This window comes from Moschus berezovskii, chromosome 11, assembly GCF_049115385.1.
Source record: "Moschus berezovskii isolate FMDL1 chromosome 11, NW_MosBer_1.0, whole genome shotgun sequence".
Classification (NCBI taxonomy): Eukaryota; Metazoa; Chordata; class Mammalia; order Artiodactyla; family Moschidae; genus Moschus; species Moschus berezovskii.
The window spans coordinates 44,949,300-44,974,331 of NC_142470.1; the positions used below are offsets into that span (position 1 = coordinate 44,949,300).

The 25,032-nt window shown below is 38.3% G+C and overlaps 1 protein-coding gene across 3 annotated transcripts in view; it reads right to left on the bottom strand.

Annotated features, from left to right (window-relative positions):
* Positions 1–25,032, bottom strand: part of UGP2 (UDP-glucose pyrophosphorylase 2) — a 62,007-nt gene that overhangs the window by 6,363 nt on the left and 30,612 nt on the right. For all 3 annotated transcript variants that reach the window (XM_055401032.2, XM_055401031.2, XM_055401033.2), the window contains exons 4-6: positions 3,121–3,306; positions 1,586–1,719; positions 572–869 (exon numbers count right to left, since the gene is read on the bottom strand). In XM_055401032.2, the coding sequence (XP_055257007.1) occupies positions 572–869; positions 1,586–1,719; positions 3,121–3,306 (618 nt within the window). The remainder of the gene's footprint in view (positions 1–571; positions 870–1,585; positions 1,720–3,120; positions 3,307–25,032) is intronic.

Genomic DNA, 25,032 nt, shown 5'->3' on the forward strand with positions numbered 1-25,032 from the left:
CACAATGCCCACTTTTCTTACTCCCTGAAGCTAAGTGGAAAACCTTGTGTACTATTCGATCAAAGGCCAAATAGCACCACTAAACATGCAAAATGAAAAAAACTAACTTTTGCTTTGTATAAAACTGCTTTTTTTTTGTTTTATAATAAAAGATATTACAGTGATAAAATATATACAGAGAGAAATACATACTGTAAAAATAGCAGTAAATTTTCATTAAAAGAACAATTAAAAACACTTAAGCATCCAACTAGAAGAATATTAATGGTTAGAACAAACACAGTGTTTTCACATATGTTTCAGATAATCCTATAAATATGTGTGGAATTGTTTTTTAGTTAAAATTGCCCATATAGATTGTTTGAAAACGAAAATTGATTTTACTACTATTAAATCTGGATGTATATACATACTGTTATATCAGATAGAACTTAGGGTACTCTAGAACACTATCCCACTCTAGCTTACAGTGACGTTATCAAGTTTCTAAGCTCAGAAACTTTTCAATAAAGAATTGCAACTATGAAATGTGAAGATGTAAATTCCCAAACTGCTTCCTCTCAGTATTTACCTTTACATCCGCACGGGTTTTATTTGTGACTTCCATGACAAATTCACAAGGTTTTCCATTAGGGGGGTTCATGAGATGATTAAGAATATAAAGATCCACTGTAGCGCCCAGATTATCTATGTTGGACACAAAAATATACTCTTTGCCTTCTCCTATAAAGGTGTCGAGCAAACCAGAGTTGTAGAAACTGGCATAAATATCTCCATGACCCGGAGGATACCAAGCTTCTGTATTTTCCCCTGAGTATGATACATTCTTTGCTACAGGCAGTAAAGATTCTTTATTAATCCTTGGGTACCTTAAGAAAACAAAATTTCTTTTTCAGTATCAACTCTGTAGAGTATTCCAGATCTTCAAGTAAAACAATGCATGTAAAGTTAAATAAAATTTCCCTCCTTTTCAGTCCATCATAGTAATTTAATCATAAGTGAATCCATTAAAGAAAATCTCTCATTATCTGTGTTGACCAAAAAACCAGCTTCCTACATAGTGATATTTGCTGCAAAAAAAAGTTATTCCATGGTCATTCAGATGGGAAGACACCCCATATTTTTAAGATATTCATTTGTTTTATGACTCTTCAAAAGGAAAGACATATTAAGTAAATTTTCTCAAACTTATTTGGTGGTGGGGTTGTTCTTTTCCTTGAAAAAAAAGGAAATGCTCTCCATTTGGGAAATGCTGTCCATTCTTACCAACAGATATATTCAGGGGTGGTTCTCTTCCTTTCCCAGAAAATCAACAGCAGGTTGGTACTCAAGGATGTCTGCTTCTTACCACTTTTGAGAACCAAAATTTCAGGCAGATTCTCTTTTAAGAAGTTCAAGTTACATACCCACAGAGTGATTACAACTGCCACATATCTAGTAACTAATGTTTAGCCTTTAAAGGCATTAAACACCTGTAGATAGTCTGGCACATGTATATCTTGAGGCTGCTCTGTTTAAACAAAACAAAGAAGTCCTTCTTTCCCAGAAGTAACATCCCCCAGAGTTAATTTTTTTACTCCTTTACCTGCTTTGATTAAATGTGTAGATTTTCACACGACAGTGATTATACTTCTGTAGTATTTTTTTGGTATCTTCATCCGTGTTAAAAGAGTTCATTAGAACAAGAGGAACATCAGTATCGTAGGTTTTGTTCAAGTGCTAGGGAGGAAAACAACAATCAGGTCACTCAGACTTACTGTTCTTTTGTTTCAAAGTATAAAATTAACTCTCAATGGTTGATCACAAAATGTTCATATCATCTATAATAGCAAAATATACAGATTTGAAATAAACTATAACTAGCATCTTTACCATGTACTTGCTCATTAAGTCACAATCCTATGAGACAGAAACTACTGTCTGCATTTTATGGATGGCTAAACTGAGGCCCAGAGAAGTGGCAGGTCAGTGGCAGAGCCAGGACACCCCTCCCAACCCCCACAGTCCAACTCTGGGGCTGTGTGCCAAGCCACAGTGCCCTATGGCCTCATTGAATGGGCAAATACAGACTAAGTATTTACTCTGTGTCCAAAGTACTGTGGGGATGAAAGTACAAATGTTACAAAGACGTTTCCCTATTCTCAGGATTCATGTTAAGGACTGTGAATAATACCCTAACTAATATCTTTTCTATCTCTAGGAAGAGCTAAGAGGCAACACAAAATGAGAAGAAAATACAATCTTAGAAGTCAGACTGTCCTGTGTTCCCTGTTTGATTCTGCACTTACTAACTAGCTAGGGAGGCCTGGGCATAAATCAACCTCTCTGTGTCTTGGTTTCCTCATCTGTAAAATGGTGATGATGACAGTGCTTATCTTACAGAGTTGTTGAGGGGAACAAATGAGTCAATTCATGTAAATAGCTCAGAATGATACTTAGGAAGTGCTGGATAAATGTTAGCTGCTGCTGCTAAGTTGCTTCAGTCGTGTCTGACTCTGTGCGACCCCACAGACGGCAACCCACCAGGCTCCCCTGTCCCTGGGATTTTCCAGGCAAGAACACTAGAGTGGGTGGCCATTGCCTTCTCCTTAGCTGCTGCTGCTGCTGTTATAATGGTTGCTGGCACCGTATAAGAAACTAGGGATACAGAGATGAAAAATACCGGGGCCACTGCCTGGTAGGAGCTTGTGGTCTATGATCAAGGCCTTTGTGGTCTATGTAAAAGAGAAGTCAGCATCCCTGGTGCCCAGCCAGATACATGAAACTCTCCCCAGCCTCCAAAAGGGGGCTATTAAAGTCAGATCATCCCAGCTCTGATGAAGGCTACCCCTAGAGAGAAGGAGGGGAGAGAGGCAGGGAGATCAAAGGAGAATCCGAAGAGATCCAGAGATTCCAGCACCACAAATGCTATTTAAAGATCAAAAGCTTTCACATCCCCCTAAGGATTTGCTTTTAGGAGCACCAAACCTTTTTTTACACACTAATGAAGAGACTAAAGATAGCATGCTCCTTGACTAGCTCAAATCTGCATCTGTTATTTTCTAAGGTAACATTTACAGTAACGTGAAAACTGAAAATCATTTTGGTAACTCATGAAAAAGGCTCAACGTTCCTACTCACTTCGATTTGCTGAACAGTCAGATCCAGAAAGGTATTCTCGTTCCTCACGCCAATCAGACTCTTTGGGCCTTTGCAGCCCATGCTGGTTCCCAAACCACCATTGAGTTTCACCACCACCAGCTTGTTCAGCACAGAAGATACATTATCAGGTAAGCCCCTGGCCTTTATCTTCTCATAGGGCTGAATCTGAAAAAATTTTTAAAGTTGTTAAGAGGTTAAACCAAATCAACACCAAGGTTATTTCCATGCTTCCTTGAGGAGGATTGTTTTTTTCTGTAGAGTTTCGGCTACATTTTCTTTAATATCCAGGGCCCTTCTGGTTCAAAATTAAGTTCTTATCAGCAACTTCCCTTGCACACAGAAGTAGTTCAGTGGTTCATTTACAGTACAATGGAGCACAAGAGGGGAAAAAGTTACAGTCTACAAATATTTTGGCTGGTTGGTGAGAATATCCTTCGCTAGGACTACCTTCAAAAGCACTGAATTCTCAATGTGCATCAACATAGCAAACAGGATGCACAAACTCATTCACATCTGTAGATGTTTCTGGTGCACTATGAGTCTACTTAGGTTCTGGAGAAGTATATATATAATCACACAGTTCTGGGTAACATACTCCATGAAATTCCTGGAGACAGTGCCAAAAACGCAAAACAAGCTAAGAATACCTGCCCTGTTATGGTTCACAAGGGTGTGATTTTTTGCAATCTGAAAGGTTTTTGTTTTTTTTTTCAACAAAAGCAAGTTTGCCTGAAAGAAAATGAGCTGTGTCAACAGTAAAACAAGTTTGAAATGAGCACAGAGGCTTAATCTTCAATTTCTTCCTCACAGGAAAGGAACAATGACAGTGTAAGCTCAAATTCTTCTGTTAGAAGGAGAGGCACAAACAAGTCTAAACATCTTACAACAAGAACGGAGCTTCTAAAAAGATCACAGTATATTTTCTATCCATTCACAGAACATTTGTTTTTACTTTTCTTTTATGAAATAGGTCATCAAATGTACTCTTTAGTTACATCATGGTGGAGGATAGATAATACTTAAGGGGACTAAAGAAATAAAACCAGAACTCTTTTATCCTGCAAAACTGGACCTATACTCATTAGAAAACAACTCCCCATGCCTTCCTTTGCACTTTTCTGCTTTCTATCTCCATGAGTCTGGCTACTCCAGGTGGCTCAGACAAGGAGTCACAATGGACTTGTCTTTTGTGACTGACTTATTTCACTTAGCACAATGTCCTCAAGGTTTAATTAGCATTTGTTTTTTAAAGTGACTTATATGTTTCAGGAGATTCCAAATTAATGCAGATTTTTCCAAACAAATGCTTCATTTAATAAAGTTGATATTTGTGTATGCAGCATATCTGAGAGAAGGGGAGACTGAGACAAAGAAATGGAATACAGGCTGACAGACTCTATGGCAAATCGAGCCTTATGTAACTTTTTTATTCCATTTGCAGGCATTAAAATTGAATAGAATACATGTTCTGAAGTCTTAGTTTAGTGAATCAGAAAATGGATTCTCTTCATTTGAATTTAAGGAACAGAATACACTTAGCTTTGAATTAAAAGATTAAAAGAATGAAAAATAATACTACAAGTATAACCATGGTTCTAAAAGTATAAGTCTGAGAAAATGTTGCTCTTTCAAATACAGGTGATAACAGTATAGAATGGCAGGGTTTAGGGTTTCAGACACTACTTACCACCTGAGTTATGAATTTTCCATGGGCAGCCTGTCATCTCAAGGCAGAAATTTTACAAAAATGTAAACAATGTAAAAAGAAATTTCTTCATATTTAGGTATGCAGTCAAAAGATCAACAGGATAGCATTTTCACCATTTTTGTCACCCTTGAGACACAGTGCTAAACGCAGTTGAGGAATTGAAATTTTAATCTTATTTAATATTAATGTAAATCAACATACACGACTAGCAGCGTGTGCAGTTCTAGATGTCCTGTTAAAAAATATCAACCAAACAATCAGAATTATGTTTCAGTTTGTTTTAATAAAACTCTGCCAAAATCCTTTTTTTGTTCAGTATAACCTTTTTTCTTTTTAACTTCAATGACACTGACTCATATCATCTGTGCAGATGAATTAAAAATCAAATGTCAACCTTGGAGCCTTAAAGTTTCACCAGGAGAGGAAAAAACCCCAATATCACATATATTCATGACAAAACATCTTTGATCCACATATGATAAAGAATATAAAGTATTTAGAGGAAAAAAAAGTTTTCTTCACATTAATCAAACTTCAAAACATGCATTTTACTAGAATGCTTTAAGAAGACAGTTCCTTACGACTGAGTCTATGGAGGCTAAACAAATTTTTTCTTGTATCCCCCAAATTTATTCTCTATATAATGGTGATCATGTATCCTCCTTTATTCTCTATATAATGGTGATCAAAGGTCCCAGCCTCACAGTAACTTTAACACTAGGCCATCTGTCTTCAGCCAAAAGGTATATTAAATACACTTTTGGTCCTGATTCAAATCTTCCCAAGATTGGTATCTTGAGAATTTCAGTTTAAATTTAAAATGTACTTCTAAATTAGCTTTGGGGTGAAGTAAAATAAGCTGAAGCAAGAACAATATTAAATTCCAAAACTGAGCTAATGAAGATTTTTGGGTCCAGGTGCAGGCAACTCCCAAGTAGAAACTTGTTTATCATTTAGGTGGGAGCCCAGAATTCTCTGTGAAGTGCCTTATTTAGAACCTTGTACCCCAAGTTAAGTGGGCAGGGAGCCACCCAACCCCTACAAATGTCAAGGAACCATGGTTCTTTAGATGGTGCTTTCAGTAACACCTACTTGTCTTGCTATAATACAGCAGCTAATTAAATACAGGCCCTGCTGAAGAACTGACTGTTAACAAGAAAAGGACCATGGAGAGAAAGGGAAGAAGTCACAAGGTGTGAAGAACAACATACAGCCAGGGGGACGACGTCCAGAGTCATCAAGTCAGCACTGCTATCAGAAACCTCCACTTTCACTTACGTTTCAGCTTAAATCCACCCGACTCCACACACAGACAAACACAAACACACAGAAAGGCACCAGTCATGTATGGAAGGAAGCCAAGACAGTTTTGGTCTACAGCTTACTGCAGTTTAAATTAGGTGGCAAACTCAGCTTTCATCACATAAATCACCCCATATACCAATACAAGTTCTCGCTGTTGGTGATGCCGTCCACACCCGCCACCAGGGACCTCACCAAGCAATCCCACAGAGCTTGGTTTATTTCCAGAGCCAAGAGGTGCTGTGTTAGGAGACTGCTTGGCAATAGCTGAAGTTATGCTGGACACACCTAGTCACAGGGACATTATTAGATCTGTTCTCCACTTTCCCTCTCTGAGCTCCCCCAGGAGAATGCACAAAGACATCCACTCAAGCAAAGATGGATGGGGTTGGGAGACGACAGGGAGTACCATGCACTGCTGGATACAGCCCAGATGTTACTCTGACTGAGTCACTTTAGTCAGTCACCAGTACTCCCCAGATGGCGTTAGTGGTAAAGAACCCGCCTGCCAATGCAGGAGAAGTAAGAGACGCGGGTTCAATCCTTGGGTGGGGAAGATCCTCTGGAGGAGGGCATGGCAACCCACCGCAGTATTCTTGCCTGGAGAATCCCTTGAGCAGAGGAGCCTGGTGGGCTACAGTGCAAAGGGTCACAGTCAGACAGGACTGAAATGACAGCACGCACATTACTATCTCTGTGCTTTCAAGCCTGATCACCATGTTTCTCTTTCTCCAAGACATGAATAGAATTCAGTGTTCTACGAAGACCTCTGTGGCATTGTAAATATACAGCAGGGCAACCTCTACAGGTAAGGTGGGGCAAACCTCAGGAGGTTCCCTGCAAAATGTGCAGGGGAGACAAAACCACTCATGTTCTCCTCTCACTGGGAGAAAACAATGTGTCAAATACTCAGCTTCTTCTGCGGAATGAACAAAGAAAGTAGTTGTGAAATTATGAAAAATCATAATTTAAACAAAATTCTTCCCTGTAGGATGTAATCTAGTTTTTCTGCAGAAACTGAAATATTTTTTACAAGATCTTTTAAAAACTGTCTACTATAACCTGTACCTTGCCAAGTCTGTTCACAACTTAGTTTCCAGTTAGAAGAAAAGCTGAATTCATTACATAGTCATGGAGACACACTGTTCCCATTAGCAATAGTATAACCCAGTTCTTGGTAGCATATTCGTGCTATTCCTGGAGACAGTGCCAAATACCCAAAACAAGCTAACAGTACCTGCCCTGTTATGGTTCACAAGGGTATGATTATTGAGAAAGTGGTTTTTTTTCCCCAACAAAAGCAAATTTTCCGAAGAGAAAATGAGCTGTGTAAACAGTAAAACAAGTTTGAAATGACATTCCATATGTACAGGAAGGGCTCCAAGAACATCCGTGTATTCCCCAAACCCTCACTGCACAGCCTGTGTACCGAGGCCTGTGCTTTCTCACTTTGTCTCTTCATTTCACATTTCTAAAGGTAACAACCAAAATCTGGGTCATGTGAACACTCCAACCAATTACCTAGACCAGATATTTGTTTTCTTGTTCAGGAAAAGCTGGCAAATCACGTACATTATCACATGATCCACCAGCAAACTTGCCAACACCTTGTCAGCCACCGAGATAAGCACAGCTCATATTCACAGGGCGAACAAAACCATCCCCTACAACACTGCCTTCACCTTCTGCCTCCAGAACAAATCTCTGGACCTTCCTGCATCACCACCTCTGTTGCTTCCCCTTCCTTCTGGTCACAGAATAGCTGCCCCTGCCCCAAAGTAATCTTTCTGCTAGTGCCCACCTAAGATTCCCACTTCATCAATCTCCCAGCCTCAGGGTCAGCCTTTCCCTATCTATCCCTTTCCATAGACATGAACATACTCAAATATTTTACATCTAAAAAACAAAGAAAATAGCAAAACATACACTCACCCCTTTCTGTCCTTTTTTCTCCATCTTCTTTAAAGTCAAAGCTCCTTTAAAAAGCTGCTGCACTCACCTCTACTTCCTCACCTCACCTCTCTTTCACTCACTCACCTGCTGCAATCTTGTTTTCTCCATAGTTCAGTGAACTGCTCTTACCAAGGTCATTAACATCCTCCTCCTTGCTAAATCTGGTCAATAATAACAATGTTTCTCCTAAACTTGAGCTCTCAGCTACATCTCAGACAATGACCACTCCTGAGACCTTGAAATGCTCTCTTCTGGACTTCTGAAACGCCACATTCTATTTTCCCTCTCTTTCTGCCTGTTCCTTTTCAAGTTCCTTCTAAGTAACTTCCTCTTTCTGGAAATCTGCTCCTGTCTCTGTGGCACCAGGACATACTCAGCTGCCAAGCCAAGAGCCCGCTCACACCTGACCAATGACTGAGGCCCGTCAACTTCAGGAAACGCTCTGTTGTCACGGCTGCCATCCCACCTACCTCTCATCAATGTAGTAGCCTCCAGTCAACTTAACTCCTTCCACCTTAGGGAGGTGGAGGTGGAGGTCACCTTAAGATGGAGGTCACTTTAACCTCCACCTTCCAGGTGGTGAGCTTTTGGAAAAGAGAATTTGAAGATGTTTCTCTCCTGATTACAACATTCACAAAACAAAGCAATTAGATAGCACAGTAGAGATTATTAGCTGCCTCTCCCAATGTCGTTTTCCCCCTCCCATTTTAGAACCCTGATTTTCAGCTGGGCACATCACCACCCCAAATAAAAGACCACATGTCTAGCTTCGCTTGGAGCTATTTGTGCCAAAGTCCTGGTCACTAAGATTAACTAGAAGTGAGATGAAAGATTCCCAGGAAGTCTCTGTCAAAGGACAACATGCCCTTCCTCCTCCTTCCTGCTGTGTGGAACGAAGACACGGTGACTAGAGTTCATTCAGGCGGCCACCGGGGACCGTAAGGAAATGTGCTGCGGATGGCAGAGGGGAAAGACAATGCACGTGAAGTGCTAAGCAAAGTGTACGGCCCACAGGAAGAATACAAGTGCTGACTGTGCTAGCACTACATCACCAATTCAGACACATTCTCCACCCCACCTCACGTTTTAACATTTCTAAAACCAGGATGAATCATACAGCTGGTGCGATCTTATCAATTGTTTGCACTTTTTTCCTTTCTCAGCGGTACATAAAAGGTACACCTTATAATCATGGCACAAATTTCATAAATATGGTATTGAATCTCTCTTTCTGCTCCAAGTCACCAACCAGCTTAGCAATCTCCCAGGTACGGGTTCTGCTTCATCACTCTCCAGTTATGTGTAGCCTGAGGATAGTTTCAAGACAAGGGTCAGCAAACTATAGCCTGTGGGACAGCTGGACCTATGGCCTGTTTGTGAAAACAGAGATTTACTGGAAGGCAGCTGTTCCTGTAAGTTTACACAGCTTCTATGGCTGATTTCATGGTACGGTGGCCGAGGTGAACTGCACAGGGACTGCACAGCCTAAAATATTCACCATCTGGTCCTTTACAGAAAAGGTCTGCCAAACCCTGGTTTAAGGCAGTCTTCTGTGGTGATAAAAACCCGTTTTGATAACATCCCTGCCTGTTCAAACTTTGCTCCTCCTAAGGCCCCGTGCTGGCTAAGGACTTCTCAGGATGGCCAGAGAGCTGAAGCCGCCACGGGCGATGTTGCCCTGAGGCGTCACGGGTAACAGCACGGCCACAGAACAATCCCCCAGGGCTTTTTCATCTCCTCATATTCATCCAGGAAAGCAAAACCAAGGATTTGTAGTTGGTAGCAGAACTCTGGCAACTTTCAAAACAACAGAGAGAAAACCTAAGATTAAAAAGACATTTATCTACTCACATGAGGGTCGAATTCATAGAGACAGAAAGCAGAATGGTGGTTGCCACAGGCTCGGGGGAAGGGGAAAGGGGAAGTGGTGTTTAATGGGTACAGAGTTTTGGTTTTGCAAGCTGAAAAAGTTTTGGAGACTGCACAACAAGGGGAATATATTTAACCCTACTGAAGTGCACGCTTAAAAATGGTCAAGATGGTAGACTTTATTATGAGTATTTTACCACAATTGGAAGAATTTTTTAAAAAGTCAGTCTTCTGTGTGCATGTGCGTGTGCAGCTATACATATACACTCTGTCAAGGCGTCAGAGAACCACAGAACAAAAGCAGTTTGTTGCCCTCATACGACCAGGAGTGAATCTGACAAAGCCCTCACTTCCTGCTCAGGTACTACCAGCTGCTATCAGTAATTATTACACTGTCTCCCAATTTGTCTGGTGCTCCGTATCTGGTACATGACTGCAAACTCCAGGAAGGCAGTACCAGCCATATGATACTCCCTTTACCATATCCATCACCTTTAACTATGTGTCATGCTCATTAGTAGCGCTCATTTGCTGAGCAGGTAAGTGAATAAATAAATGGAGCAAAGAGAGCTCTTACTAAATGAAATCTACTCTCTGGAACTTATTTCTTATCTTATTAAATACTAAGTGTCAAACAACGGTGGTGTCATCATTAATTAGAAAGCTGATTACAAACAACCATTATTTTAATTTTTTAAAAGTACTGAATTAGAATACATCATATACAATTTTCTTAAAGAAAACCTAAATCTAAAACTATGCTCTGCTTAAAAAATAATTTTTACAAGCTATAATTTAGTGTCATAATTTAAATAGATCCCTCTATGATAAAGAAACAAATAGAATGATCACATACTAAAATTATAAGCTGAGCCTGGAAAAGTACATTTCCTAAGAAAGCTCTTTTGTCTTCTTCCACTTATAAACTATAAAAACACAGGACAAACTATCATATCAAGTAGGTATTTTAATTTTGCCAGATATTAATTCCTACATCTTTTGAGTTTTTAAAATTAATTTTAATTATTCTAAAGTATGTGTCAAAGAGACCTACATACAGGAAAACATGAGGGTAATTATTCCAGTAATAGAAGAAAACCAGCTGTCCTATTCATACACTAAGTCTACACATATCCAAAAGCAAAAATCTGTAACAGCAAGTAAACAGGTCCTTTCAAAGAATAAATCAGAAGTCTTAGCAACAACACTGTTTTCCAAACAGTTATACTCATCAGCACCAATCCAACAATTCACATACATACAAAATCCTTCACTACAATCTGCTATCTCAGTTACTAAAGTCTACGTTAGCAAAAATCTCAGAAAGAACCGGGAGCCAGATTCATAAAAGTCACTTATTTTCGTCGTAAGCCTCATACTGCCCTCTCGAGGGAGCCAAACTTGAATACTGTGCCTTTTTTTTATATAAAGGTAAGGATCATAGCAACTCAAATCCAATAACCAACAACTAATACAAATGATTCATGGGGTCGCAAAGAGTTGGACACGAATGAGCGACTGAACTGAACTGAATACAAATGATCTTTGTTTTCTGAATGCTGAGCTTCAAGCCAACCTTTTCACTCTCCTCTTTCACTTTCATCAAGAGGCTTTTGAGTTCCTCTTCACTTTCTGCCATAACGGTGGTGTCATCTGCATATCTGAGGTTATTGATATTTCTCCCAGCAATCTTGATTCCAGCTTGTGCTTCTTCCAGCCCAGCGTTCCTCATGATGTACTCTGCATATATAAGTTAAATAAGCCAATACACAACCTTGACGTACTCCTTTTCCTATTTGGAACCAGTCTGTTGTTCCATGTCCAGTTCTGACTGTTCCTTCCTGACCTGCATACAGGTTTCTCAAGAGGTAGGTCAGGTGGTTTGGTATTCCCATCTCTTTCAGAATTTTCCACAGAGGAACTAAAAAGCCTCTTGATGAAAGTGAAAGAGGAGAGTGAAAAGGCTGGCTTGAAGCTCAACATTCAGAAAACAAAGATCACGGCATCTGGTCCCATCACTTCATGGGAAATAGATGAGAAAACAGTGGAAACAGTGTCAGACTTTATTTTTTTGGGCTCCAAAATCACTGCGGATGCTGATTGCAGCCATGAAATTAAAAGACTCTTACTCCTTGGAAGGAAAGTTATGACCAACCTAGATAGCATACTAAAAAGCAGAGACATTACTTTGCCAACAAAGGTCTGTCTAGTCAAGGCTATGGTTTTTCCACTGATCATGTATGGATGTGAGAGTTGGACTGTGAAGAAAGCTGAGCACTGAAGAATTGATGCTTTTGAGCTGTGGTGCTGGAGAAGACTCGTGAGAATCCCTTGGACTGCAAGGAGATCCAACCAGTCCATTCTAAAGGAGATCAATCCTGAGTGTTCATTGGAAGGACTGATGCTAAAGCTGAAACTCCAATACTTTGGCTACCTCATGCGACGAGTTGACTCACTGGAAAAGACTTTGATGCTGGGAAGGATTGGGGGCAGGAGGAGAAGGGGGATGATAGAGAATGAGATGGCTGGATGGCATCACCAACTTGGTGGATATGAGTTTGAGTGAACTCCGGGAGTTGGTGATGAATAGGGAGGCCTGGCGTGCTGTGATTCATGGGGTTGCAAAGAGTCGGACACGACTGAGTGACTGAACTGAACTGAATACAAATAAGCCAAAGGAAAAAATCAACCTAAATATCAAAAATAATAAAACACTTTTCATCTCAACTGGCAAACAGTTTTAAAAATAATAATACTTAATGCTTTAATAAATGTAGCAAGACTGACAATAAAATAGATTGTAGGTCTCTATTGAACGCTAGTTCAGAGGCCTTTCCTTTCTCTGTCTATTCCAGCTAAAATATTCCCTCACTCCCTCAATCCCTGTACCCTTACCTTTCTTTTTTCATGTCACTTATCACTACTTGAAATTCCATTTCACATCTTTTACTGTCTATACCTCTACTAGAGGTTTCTAGATACTAGAAACTAGATGAAGGCAAGGCTTTATTAGTATGGTTCTCTACTAGTACACAGTTGGCACTCAAAATACAGCTCAAAATTAATGTGAACAGGAGTACAAACTGGAAAGCAATTTGAAATGCCTAACCAGAAACTTAAAATAAGTTTATAGCCTTTGAACACAAAACCATTTCTGAATATTTATTATTAGAAATAATTCTGAGATGCAAGGATTTATATATAAGCATATTCACTACAGGGTTCTTAAAACAGCAAAAAAGTAAGAGTAACCTACATGGCCAGCTATAGGATACTCTCCAGAAAGAACACATGCACTGACACACTTGTACAAACTCCCAGCTCTCACACTTCCGACAGCTGTTTCTACTAATACATTTCCTTCAAGTGGTGAGTTAGAGTCATTATCTTATTTCTGACCATCAAAAAATTAAGAAAAAACATTTGATTTCCAACGTTTTGCCATGCCCAATGACAAGTGACCAAAGCATCCTATAATGGTCATCAGCTATCCTTCCTATTTTCACCTAAGCTTTGATAATACAATGCCAAGAACACTTTACAAAGCCTCCCCTGCTCACTAAACCTTACACCCCACAATGAACACACAAATCCTTGAAATACCTAAACATACACACAGTATAAGAATGAGAACCCAATAGTCCTCTGAAACAAGGCCAATCCTTATCTATCCTGAGTTAAGTAGATAAAAAATCCATAAATATGGATGGAGTTGCCAGTCAAAGACAATTCTACATATACCCTAGGGCTTTCACTATGTGGATCTTCAGTGTAACTCATAGAACAGTACAGTTAATCATTTTCATAATGGAGAGCATCAGTTTTTTAGCCACAGGAGCACAGACCTCCTGTACTCCAGAAAGTTAAAGAATTTCCTAAATTTTATCTCCACAATCAGGAAAAATTATTAGAGACAGATGAACTTTATTATAACAAAAATTGCAAAATACCAATCCATTTGACACAAGAGAATTACAGGGATGGAAATTATGGTTTACTCACTTGGAATATTTTGCAAAAACTAAGAAATATAGAAAGAATTAAAGTATTCATGATCATAAATAAAATATATATCAAATTTAAAATACTGATAAATATACTGAAAAAATATATTCAAAGAATATTTAAATATGAAAGTCATACAATTTTAAAAAGAGATACCTTCTGTAACCTTAATACAATTCTGTTGTTTTCACTGTGTCCAGGATAGCGCCTGACATCTAAGAGGTATTTAGTAAATACTTATTGAATGTAAACATTTATTCAATTCAGGTCAGGTGCTCAGTCGTGTCCAACTCTTTGTGACTCCATGGACTGCAGCACTCCAGGCTTCCCTGTCCATCACCAACTCCCACAGCTTGCTCAAACTCATGTCCATCCAGTCGGTGATACCATGTGACCATCTCATCCTCTGATGTTCCCTTCTCCTCCTGCCTTCAATCTTTTCCAGCAAACATTTATTGAATAAATGCAAATGCTTTACATGCAGTCTCAATAATAGTCATTAAAATCTTACTTTTATTATGTCTACTTTTTATGAGTGAGGAGACTGAGACTTAGAGCTGAACGTTATGTGGCTAAGAAGTAATGAAGCTGGGATTTAAAACTCTCATCTGTATTCTTGACCTCACTGCCCTCACAGTAAAACTGGAAAAAATAAAAAAGTACACTGAAGGCAGAATGAACTCAGTATGCATCTTGAGGTGGTTTTGTAATGGTGGAATACATTAATGATTGACACGGAGCATGAGGTAATTTCTCACATACCAATTGACTAAGTATATGACTAAGAATATTACAGCTCAATAGCATGAGATTAGAGACTTTCAGAGGCTTCCCAAGTGACTTACTGTAGAAGACCCTGCCTGCCAATCTAGGAGTCACAGTAGACGTGGATTCTATCCCTGGTTCAGAAAGATCCCCCGGAGGAGGAAATGGCAACCCACTCCAGTATTCTTGCCTGGAGAATCCCATGGACTGATGAACCTGGTGGGCTACAGTCCATGGGGTTGCAAAGAGTACGACATGACTGAGCAACTGAGCATGCATGCAGAGACTTAAAGTATAAAAAATTGCTCAATACATATCATTAATGTATAGAAATTAAACTGCAAGGAAATCACTAGCCCTTATAAAGGGTGTTGAAAAAACAAAACAGGAAAAATAAGCAGCAGTCATTTCTTCAGTGGTGACCAAGAACTACAAGAAATCGGATTCCCATTCAATTCAGAGTGAGTGAGCCACTCATCACTTACCTCCTAAAAATACATTCCAACTAGCCTGCTGAACAAGGCTAAGAACCTCTCATCTCCTGTATTTTCCAGCATCTTCTTAGCTCAGCCTAATGGACCCCCTCCGAATTGACAATGAATTGCAGACATGGTCCCTACTTACCTTGTCTAGTCTCAGTTCTAATGTTACCTGTTCATCTCTGACTTGCTTAGGACTTTCCAACTCCTTGACTACTCTTTTCCTGCTACACTTGTACCAGAAAACCATCTATCCAAAACACTCTAGGACAGGTAGGCAGTTAATTTAAAAAACAAGTTCAAACATGGAACGATGAAAAATTTTAGATACTTAAATTACTTAAGCTTTTTACAAATAATAATACAATCAACTATTCACAGAGATCTTTTCCTTTGGTATAATATAGATCTGCTGACCAGAGCTGTCAACTTATGTAACCACACCAATAATACACCATCTGTGATTTCCAGTTTCATTTCTTCAAAGTGGACTAAGAACTTAGTCAACTGTGAAATAATCTGCATGCAGAAGAATCATTCTAGACTGATTTTCTCAATCTTTCATACTTATCATATCCACCCAATTACCTTTTTCCTTTTGGGCTACTCACCTTTATCCAATTTTCTCAAAGAATTCAACTCAATTTTCATGGAAATTTTTAAGCCCATTTCATTGATGTACATAAAATTAATTATATCATCACAAAAATATAACTAGTATTAAAAAGTTTGGGAACACAATTAAGTTTTGGTGAACAAACCACTCCACTTAGTAAGACAGAACTTATAAAGAACAGACCCAAGCATTCACAGAAAGGCGAACACCAGCTAATCTCTCTAGGACAGAAGCTAGTTAGTGAACTGTCTCTGAAACTACCCTCATAGCTTTTGTACTATAACCACATCTTTGTGTAAACTGAGAATTCCCCACTAAACCAAAAATTCAAAAAATGCATGCCTGTGTTGTTGATGGCTTTAACCCTCCAGGCAGCTGCACAGAGCCTGAGGCAGCAAGAGCCCTCCTCCTAGCTAAACAGACTCTCACATTTATCACATTTGTTTTCTGTATATGTCATTACATGGGAAAGGTTGGGAAGCATCGCACAAAGTCGTAAGCTATTTAAGAGAAGTGACTGTCTTTATTTTTTGCATTCCCAATAATTAAAATAGTGGATATTTGATAAATACATAGAATAAAAGTAATAAGTAAAAGAGACCCTTCATAGCCTCCCACAGTGACTACAGGTAAATAAAAGACTTCAGCCAGGGAGACAGACGCGACCATTGACCTTAGCATGGGTCAGGACAGCAACAAAGGGAAATGAGCCTTTAGAATAATCTTATTTACTTACACATTTCTAAGTTTTTTCTCTCCCACCAGAATGAAGGTCCAGTGAGAGTTGGGCCCTTGTCTATCTTGTTCACTTGTATCCTGATACCTAGAAAAATGCTTGCCACTCAGTAGCCATGTAGCCATTTAATAAATACTTGTTAAATGTGTTGCTAAGTGAGGAATTTGAAGCTCTAAGGGAAGAGATAGAGCCTACTTAACAGTTCTGCTCAAGGAAAGATGGAGTAATGATAGAAAAGCCACGCTTTAAAGGCTTTCAAGTTCCTTTCAAAACACGGATGGCAACTGGTGATTGCTCTGTAACATACCAGGGTGGTTAAGAGCTTGAGCTCAGGCGGATCTGGGCCAAAATTCTATTTCTGCCCCTTAGTTCTGTTTCTGTCCCTTACTTAATAGCTAAGTAAACCAGTCAGACTTGGAATTTTCTATTGTGAAACAGAGATAACAGTGAGCTCCTACAATCATTTGAAGATCTCATAAGAAAATGCACATGAGGACAATGCTTGGCACATTACTGTAAAACAAATGTCTGCTGTTATTGCTATTATTACTGTTGTTAATAAGCACACAAAGTACACCACATTCTGTGCAGTAGGGATGAAGATAGGACTCTACTGCTTACAGAGCTTCATTATCATTACTAAGGGATACCAAAGAACCAGGTCTTTGGAGTCTGTCACATGGTTCATATCAGGGATTTCTTATGTTCAAACAAGTCACTAACTCTGAATGTCAGTTTCCTCCTTTTAAAACGAGCATAGTAATAGCATCTATCTTCCAGGTCTGCTGTGAATATTAAATGAGATCATGAACACAAAGGATTTACTACACCGGACATAACATGTACCCTAACATGACACTAAGTATTAACTATAGACTATATAGCTGTGCAGACATAGATTTTTATAAGGTTTTTAATGAAAAATGCTTAAAGCTCTGCTTCATTAAAAAAATGAAAACTTCTAGAAGGGTGTTTGTTTCATGCTCTTTTGAAATAATAGAAAATTTTTCAATTTCCCAAGGTCTTTAGGAATGTATACAATGAAGATACTTTTCTTCCACAAGCCTATCTATAAGAAGAAATCTTTGTTAAAGGCTTATCTCCATCTTTTCCCATATTTAGTCCAGTCATAGGTACCCCTCAGGCATTTCCATGTTTTTTCTCAGCTATCTTTTTTTTCCTGAGCATGGAAGAAACATTCCATCAGCATTTTCAGCAATTATTTTGTGCTTCTCCTGACTCAGCAGGAAGTTTAAAAATGGGATATGGGTAACAAAACGTAGCTTGGATAGCTAGGTAATATTTCCAGTTAAAAACACAGTGAATCTTTCCAATTTTTCTAGAAATCAAACTACTCTAAAATTAAAAGTTTATTTAGACACATACTATAAATTGTTAACTTAAAACTCTCATGTGTTTACCTACCTATATAGCATTATGTTTCTTACTTGATACTTTTGCCTCTCAAAGTCCCATACTTACTGCCCTCCCATTAAAAACTGAAGTAACTTCCAAAATGCCAAACAGATTTAAAATCACAATACTCTTATTACAACTGTATACTTTAAACCTCATAAACTAGAGATCTGATGACAGTAAAAGAACTGACAGAAAAAACCTAAATGACCAAAACATTAAACAGAGTGATTACAGATGGCAATGATCCTACAAAGGAGGAAGTTAACTGTGAAGAAAAGGTGCCAACCGCTCCCTAAAACTTACTATAATCTAGATGTTTTAATAGACTCTCCAGGAAGTTCAAAGACTTAAAGGTATTTTTTTTCAACTGCTAAAGGCAGAAGTAATACATTACGGACAGTAAAAAGATTCAAGCATTACAAACAGATATATGTTCATCATCCTTTTATAGAAGCGAGCTGAAATCATAAAATTTGTCAACCTTGTGAAACATCTGGCCCATGTCCTTATCAGCTAAGCTGGTAGGTCTGAAAGAACATTCCACTTCAGTATGGATTAGAAAGGACAAAGGCAGATGATCAGAGAGTTGGAAAGGAATTCTAACAGAAGAATCTGTGTATGTGATGAGGACTAGCTCTTTACTAAAATCACCTTTCCCATATAAGTCAACTCTCGTGTTAGTCTAATTGTGGACAAAAGATGCTTCCAAATAACTGTGACAATCCTAAATTTCCTAAAAAATAAAACTGAAGCCTTTAACATCAAATCCTATTTATGCTGTGTACTAGCTTTAAACTGTAGGACTTCCCTGTAGTTCAAACGGTAAAGAATCTGCCTGCAATGCAGATCAGGGTTTGATCCCTAGGTCAGGATGATCCTCCGGAGACGGGAATGGCAATCCATTCCAGTATTCTTGCCTGAAGAATTCCATAGACAGAGGAGCCTGGCAGGCTACAGTCCATGGAGTCACTAAGAGTCAGACACAACTGAGCCACTAACATACAGCTTTAAACTCTAAGGTACTAAATAGCAGTGTGATTAAAGTGGTTAAAGCAGTGAGCATTGTTAGTTTTAATTATATAATTCATACTGTTGGAACAGCCCTGGAAAAGTGATGGTGGGGCAGGGAGGAAAGGCGAGAGGTTATTAAAAGAAAGTTTTATGGAAGATTAAAGGGCAGGTGTAGGAGGACAAAGGCCTGATATAAAACTGAGGGTGGAGGCTAGGCTGACCTTCTTAAAGAAATTTAAATGAAGAAAAAGGCAAGACTTTAGGAAGGCATACTTGCTTAGCATATGTGTTTAAGGGAAGATGCAAAGTAGAAATCAAGCCCTGCAAGGGTTTAAGAGGAAGCATATTTTAAAGCTGAGCAAGGAGGTTGCTGGGGATAATGGAAAAGATCTGTATCTTGATTGTGATGGTAGTTACATGACTGTATGCATTTGTAAACTCAGAAAACTTACACTAAAAAGAATAAATTTTACTATATGTAAATTATACCCCAATCAACCTGACACTAAAAAAAGTTATTAACTAAAATGCTGATTAACCTTTATAAAGTTTATCACAATGTAAAAACACAAAAACAAGAATAAGCATCTTTTGTTTACTTGAACTTATTTTTAATTGAAATACAGTTGATTTAGAATGTTCTGTCAGTTTCAAGTGTACAGCAAAGTGTTTCAATCATATATAAATTTTGTTTTATATATATATATATTATATGTCGTATATATTTTCTATTTCCATTAAAGGTTATTACAAGATACCGAATATAGTTCTCTGTGATATATAGTGGGACTTTATTTACCTATTGTACATATACTAGTGCGTATCTGTTAATCTCAAACTCCTAGTTTATCCATCCCTCCCATTCTTTTCCCCTTGGTAACCATAAGTTTGTTTTCTATGTCTGTGTATTTCTGTTTTGTAAATAAGTTCATTTGTATTTTTTTAGATTCCACATATATGTGATATCATATATTTGCCTTTCTATGTCTTACTTCACTGAGTATGATAATCTCTAGGTCTATTTATGTTACTGCAAATGGTATTACTTCATTCTTTTCTATGGCTGAGTAATATTCCACTGTGTGTATGTGGGTGTGTTTGTGTATACCATATCTCCATTCATTTCTCTGTCAATGGACACTTAGGTTGTTTACATGTCTTGGCTATTATGAATAGTGCTGCTATGAACGTTGGGATGCTAAGTTACCTTTTCAAATTACAGTTTTCTAAGGATATATGCCTAGGAATGGGATTGCTCGATCATATCGTAACTCTGGTGGCTCGGTGGTAAAGAAGCCACCTGTCAAGCAGGGGGCATGGGTTCAATCCCTGGATTGGGAAGATCCCCTGAAGAAGGAGATGGCAACCCACTCCAATATTCTTGCCTGAAAACTCCCATGGACAGAGGAACTTGATGGGCTACAGTCCATGGGGTTGCAAAAGAGTTGGATACAACTCAGTTACTAACAAAAACATGGTTAATTTTATTTTTAGTTTTTTAAGAAACCTTCATACTGTTCTCCATAGTGGCTGTACCAGTTTATATTCCCACCAACAGTGTAGGAGGGTTTCCATTTTCCACATCCTCTCCAGCAATTATTATTTGTAGACTTTTTGATGATGGCCATTCTGACCAGTGTGAGGTGACACCTCATTGTAGTTTTGATTTGCAATTCTCTGATAAACAGCATTGTTGAACATCTTTTCATGTGTCTGTTAACTGTATGTCTTCTTTGGAGAAATGTCTATTTAGATCTTCTGTCCATTTTTTGATTGGGTTGTTTCTTTAATATTGAGCCATATGAGCTGTCTGTATATTTTACAAATTAATCCCTTGCCAGTCACATTGTTTGCAACTATTTTCTCCCATTTTGAAAGTTTCTTACATGAAAACTTTTTGTTTGGTTGATGGGTTTCCTTTACTATGCAAAAGCTTTTCAGTTTAATTAGGCCCTGTTTGTTTATTTTTGCTTTTAGAACAGCATCTTTTAACTATTTGGGATGTTTTACCATGTTGAAAAATCTAACCAAACTCTTTGCGGTATATAATGAACCATGGTTTTGAAATTCTGTTCCCATCTTCCACCATTAGTGTCTCTCTTACAAGGAAACTTTAGTTTGTGACATTTCTCCCATGTGACCCAGCAGCTGAGCTTCTCAGCCAGCGACAGGAGCTGCGATGTCAGGCAAAGAGACTCAGCATATGGCTTTCTCAGGGCCTTTCTTCCTGCTCTAGACATGGAGAAACAGACACATCTACCATATGCTCCACAACTAGAACACAAACTACATGCTATATAAGCTTATTTATTTCTAGACTCCTATTATGTTCAAAGCTTTTTCCTCTTTGATTATCCTCCCATCCTCAGAGAAATCTTGTCTCACAATTACCCCAAGAGTCTACCTTAATGCCAGGAAGTCTCTCCTGAGCTCCCATGCCAGTGAGAAGCTTCCATAGCACCCTATGGTCTGCTTCTCATGCTGTTTCATAGGCAGCTGTTTCTGGATCCATTTCCTCTTACAAACTCAAGGCCAAAATGCTGAAGAAGGACCAAGACTTTATTTTTTTGTAGTCCCGGCATCCAGCTAGTTCCTGGCAGAGAGGAAGCACCCAAAAAACATATCTTGAATAATATCCTAAAATGGTACTTCCATCCACTTTGAAAAAAATTAACATTTAAATACAGTTTTACCTATACATTCAAGAAATCTTTCTAGGGCCTACAATCCCTGCAGTGACTTCCTGGGGTCAATGCCAGGTATAAACTTATTCAGTCTCATTGTGGCTCTACAGTGGGGTAAGCAGAGTCAGTTGTCCACATCTGATTTAGAATAAGTAAAAGGAATCAGTAAAATATCCCCAAGGAATTACAGAGCAGAAAGGTTTAAGGGTGGGTATGGGCTACCCATCTTCTATTTTATAAAAATTCTCCCAGTACCAATCTTGCAGGTTCAGGGTTGTCCTATATTAAATAAAAATAATAAAAATTCCCTCACATTGTACACAGATGAAGATGTGGGATACGAGAACCTCACAGATGTATTTTTCTCATCTGATTATGAGACACAAAATGTTTATATAAAAGCTATATACTTGGAGAGTATAATAATAAAATGATCTGTATTAGGCCTTGCAATACATAAGCCAAGGTCCAAAAAGATTCTCTGGGGCATTGGGGAGTGGGGAAGGGTAATGTTCAAAGAAGTGGTGCTGCTACCTATAGTCATGCTATGATTTTCCCAGGGAACTTGATTCTGTGGGATGTAACCATTCCCAACTCTAGAGAGTGGTTAGAGACCCTGGGCTACTACTATTACCTAGAGTCTCTCAAAGTCAACCACGGGATGGATGGTAAAGTGGCCACATACTTACTATTTAACTATTTCTAAAGTGAAATAACTCAACATTCAAAAAATGAAGATCATAGCATCTAGTCCCATCACTTCATGGCAAATAGATGGAGAAATAATGGAAACAGTGACAGACTTTATTTATCTGGGCTCCAAAATCACTGCAGATAGTGACTGCAGTCATGAAATTAAATTACTCTTGCTCCTTGGAAGGAAAGCTATGACCAACCTAGAGAGCATATTAAAAAGCAGAGACATTACTTTGTCAACAAACATCCATCTAGTCAAGGCTATGGTTTTTCCAGTAGTCATGTATGGATGTGAGAGTTGGACCATAAAGAAGGCTGAGCACCGAAGAATTGATGCTTTCGAATTGTGGTGTCGGAGAAGACTCTAGAGAGTCCCTTGGAAGTGCAAGGAGATCAAACCAGTCAATCTTAAAGGAAATCAGTCCTGACTATTCATTGGAAGGACTGATGCTGAAACTGAAACTCCAATACTTTGGCCACCTGATACGAAGAACAGACTCATTGGAAAAGACCCTGATGCTGGGAAAGATTGAAGGCAGGAGAAGAAGGAGACGACAGAGGATGGGATGGTTGGATGGCATCACCAACTTGATGGACATGGGTTTGGGTGGACTCCGGGAGTTGGTGATGGACATGGAAGCCTGGCGTGCTGCAGTCCATGAGGTCACAAAGAGTTGGACACGGCTGAGCAACTGAACTGGACTGAAAGTGAAATAATAAATAACCAGAACAGAAGGAAGACTTATAGGCCTGTGGTCAGCCTCCTTAGCCACAACCCCTTCCTGAAATAAATTTCCTGTTTAAAAAGGCATGTGAAGGAAGATAGTTCTGGGAAAATTAAAAGACTACTGAATTCATTTTGGAATCAAAAAGTAGGGAATCAAGAGTTTTAGCAATATTTGCTAAATTAGTATCAGTGTATTAGTTTATATTAGTAATTCTATATATTACCATTTTAAGACTTTAATCAAGAAAAGGATGAAGTTCTTGCCACCTGTGTCCCCAGGATCATTTCCTTAAATGTCACTACCTATGTTCTTTTTGTGGAATGTGTACATTCAGGATCTCATATTATTTTTACATACACACAAAACAAGTCACTAATGGCTTTGCCATTAGCTACTGCCAACAATTGGGAAATCTTCATCATGTTCAAAGCAAACCATCCTATGTCACATCATGGCAGATCCTTAGCCAAACTGCCTCCAGTAAGTCTTTCAAAATAGATGTGCAAATGTTAGCTGCAGAATATATTGTGATTCACCTTCCAAAAATCAAATAAGAAAATCTGTATTTTCACTCTGTCCATGTCTTATTATTTAAACACACATGTTCACATTTTAATGATATTGTAGTGATAAGACTAAGAAAAACTCTGTTAATTTGTAGAGCAAAACAAACAAAAAAATCTTTTGAAGCTAAATACCACAAGATATATATATTTTCCACACCAATTCTCTGATCAAACAAACACAAAAAGAGCTGACCCTACATAACTCCTCCCCATACACAAATACACTCTCACCCTTTTGAGGGCTTTAAAACAGAACAATGACAATCGTAAATCAACCAGGGATTCTGTGTTCCTATCTAAATGAAAAAGCCTTGAGAGAGTATTTTTCACATAAATGATAATGTAATTTATTATCATCAGAGGTCATGGCCAGCCAAGTGATAACAGGTTTTAAGTTATGATTCTAAAGAACCTGTCAGGCCCAAAACCTCCTTGAGTAGGCTCTGTGTCTTCCCGTCTCTTTTTACTATTTCACATCCCTCTCCATTCTTAACATGTAAGCTTAAACATTAAGGTTGGCCAAGAACAAGATACTCTTACAGACTCTCTAGAAAGCACTGTACATGGTGATGGTCCCTCCTTGCTAGTCTAAACATTAACCTTAATACGCTTTTTAAAAAACTTTCCTTTCCTTAAGCAGCTAAATATCAAGATAATCTTGATTACTACATTCATTTAGTTAACACTCACAAAATGGGAGCAGAGCATTATCCATGGCATAACTCCATAAAATGCGTTCTTCCTCTTAGCATAAGTCAATAAAATATGGACTCAATAGTCTTTTCAAAAAACATGTCTGTCAGAGAACAGATTAGTGGTCGACAGAGGGGAAAAGGGAGCGAAATGGGTGACAGGGATCCAGAAGTACAAACTTTCAGTTATAAAATAAATAAGTCATGGGGATGCAAAGAAAAACAGGAGAATGCAGTCAAAAACATTGTATTAACTATGTATAGTGACAGATGGTAACTAGACTTATACTGGTAATCATTTAGCAATGCATATAAATGTTAAATTAAATCACTATGTTGTATATCTGAAACTACTAAAATGTTGTATATCAACTATACTTCTCTCTATGTATATATATAAATGAATATATATATATTCATTTTAGACAGAGTTAAAATAAGTATTCAACAAAGTAAGCAAGAGTGAGTAAGTAAAAGTTGACAACATAAAATGTCAATGTCTCTCTATAAGTATACTCTCCAATCTACTATTTATGAAAAAAGTAGTCTTTTTTTTTTTTTAAAAAACTTAATAACATTTATACATTGAAGGTATTTGATTTTCTTGTAACTAGCACTTCAAATGCAACAAGTGTTTGAAGCAACAAGCATTTGACCCAACA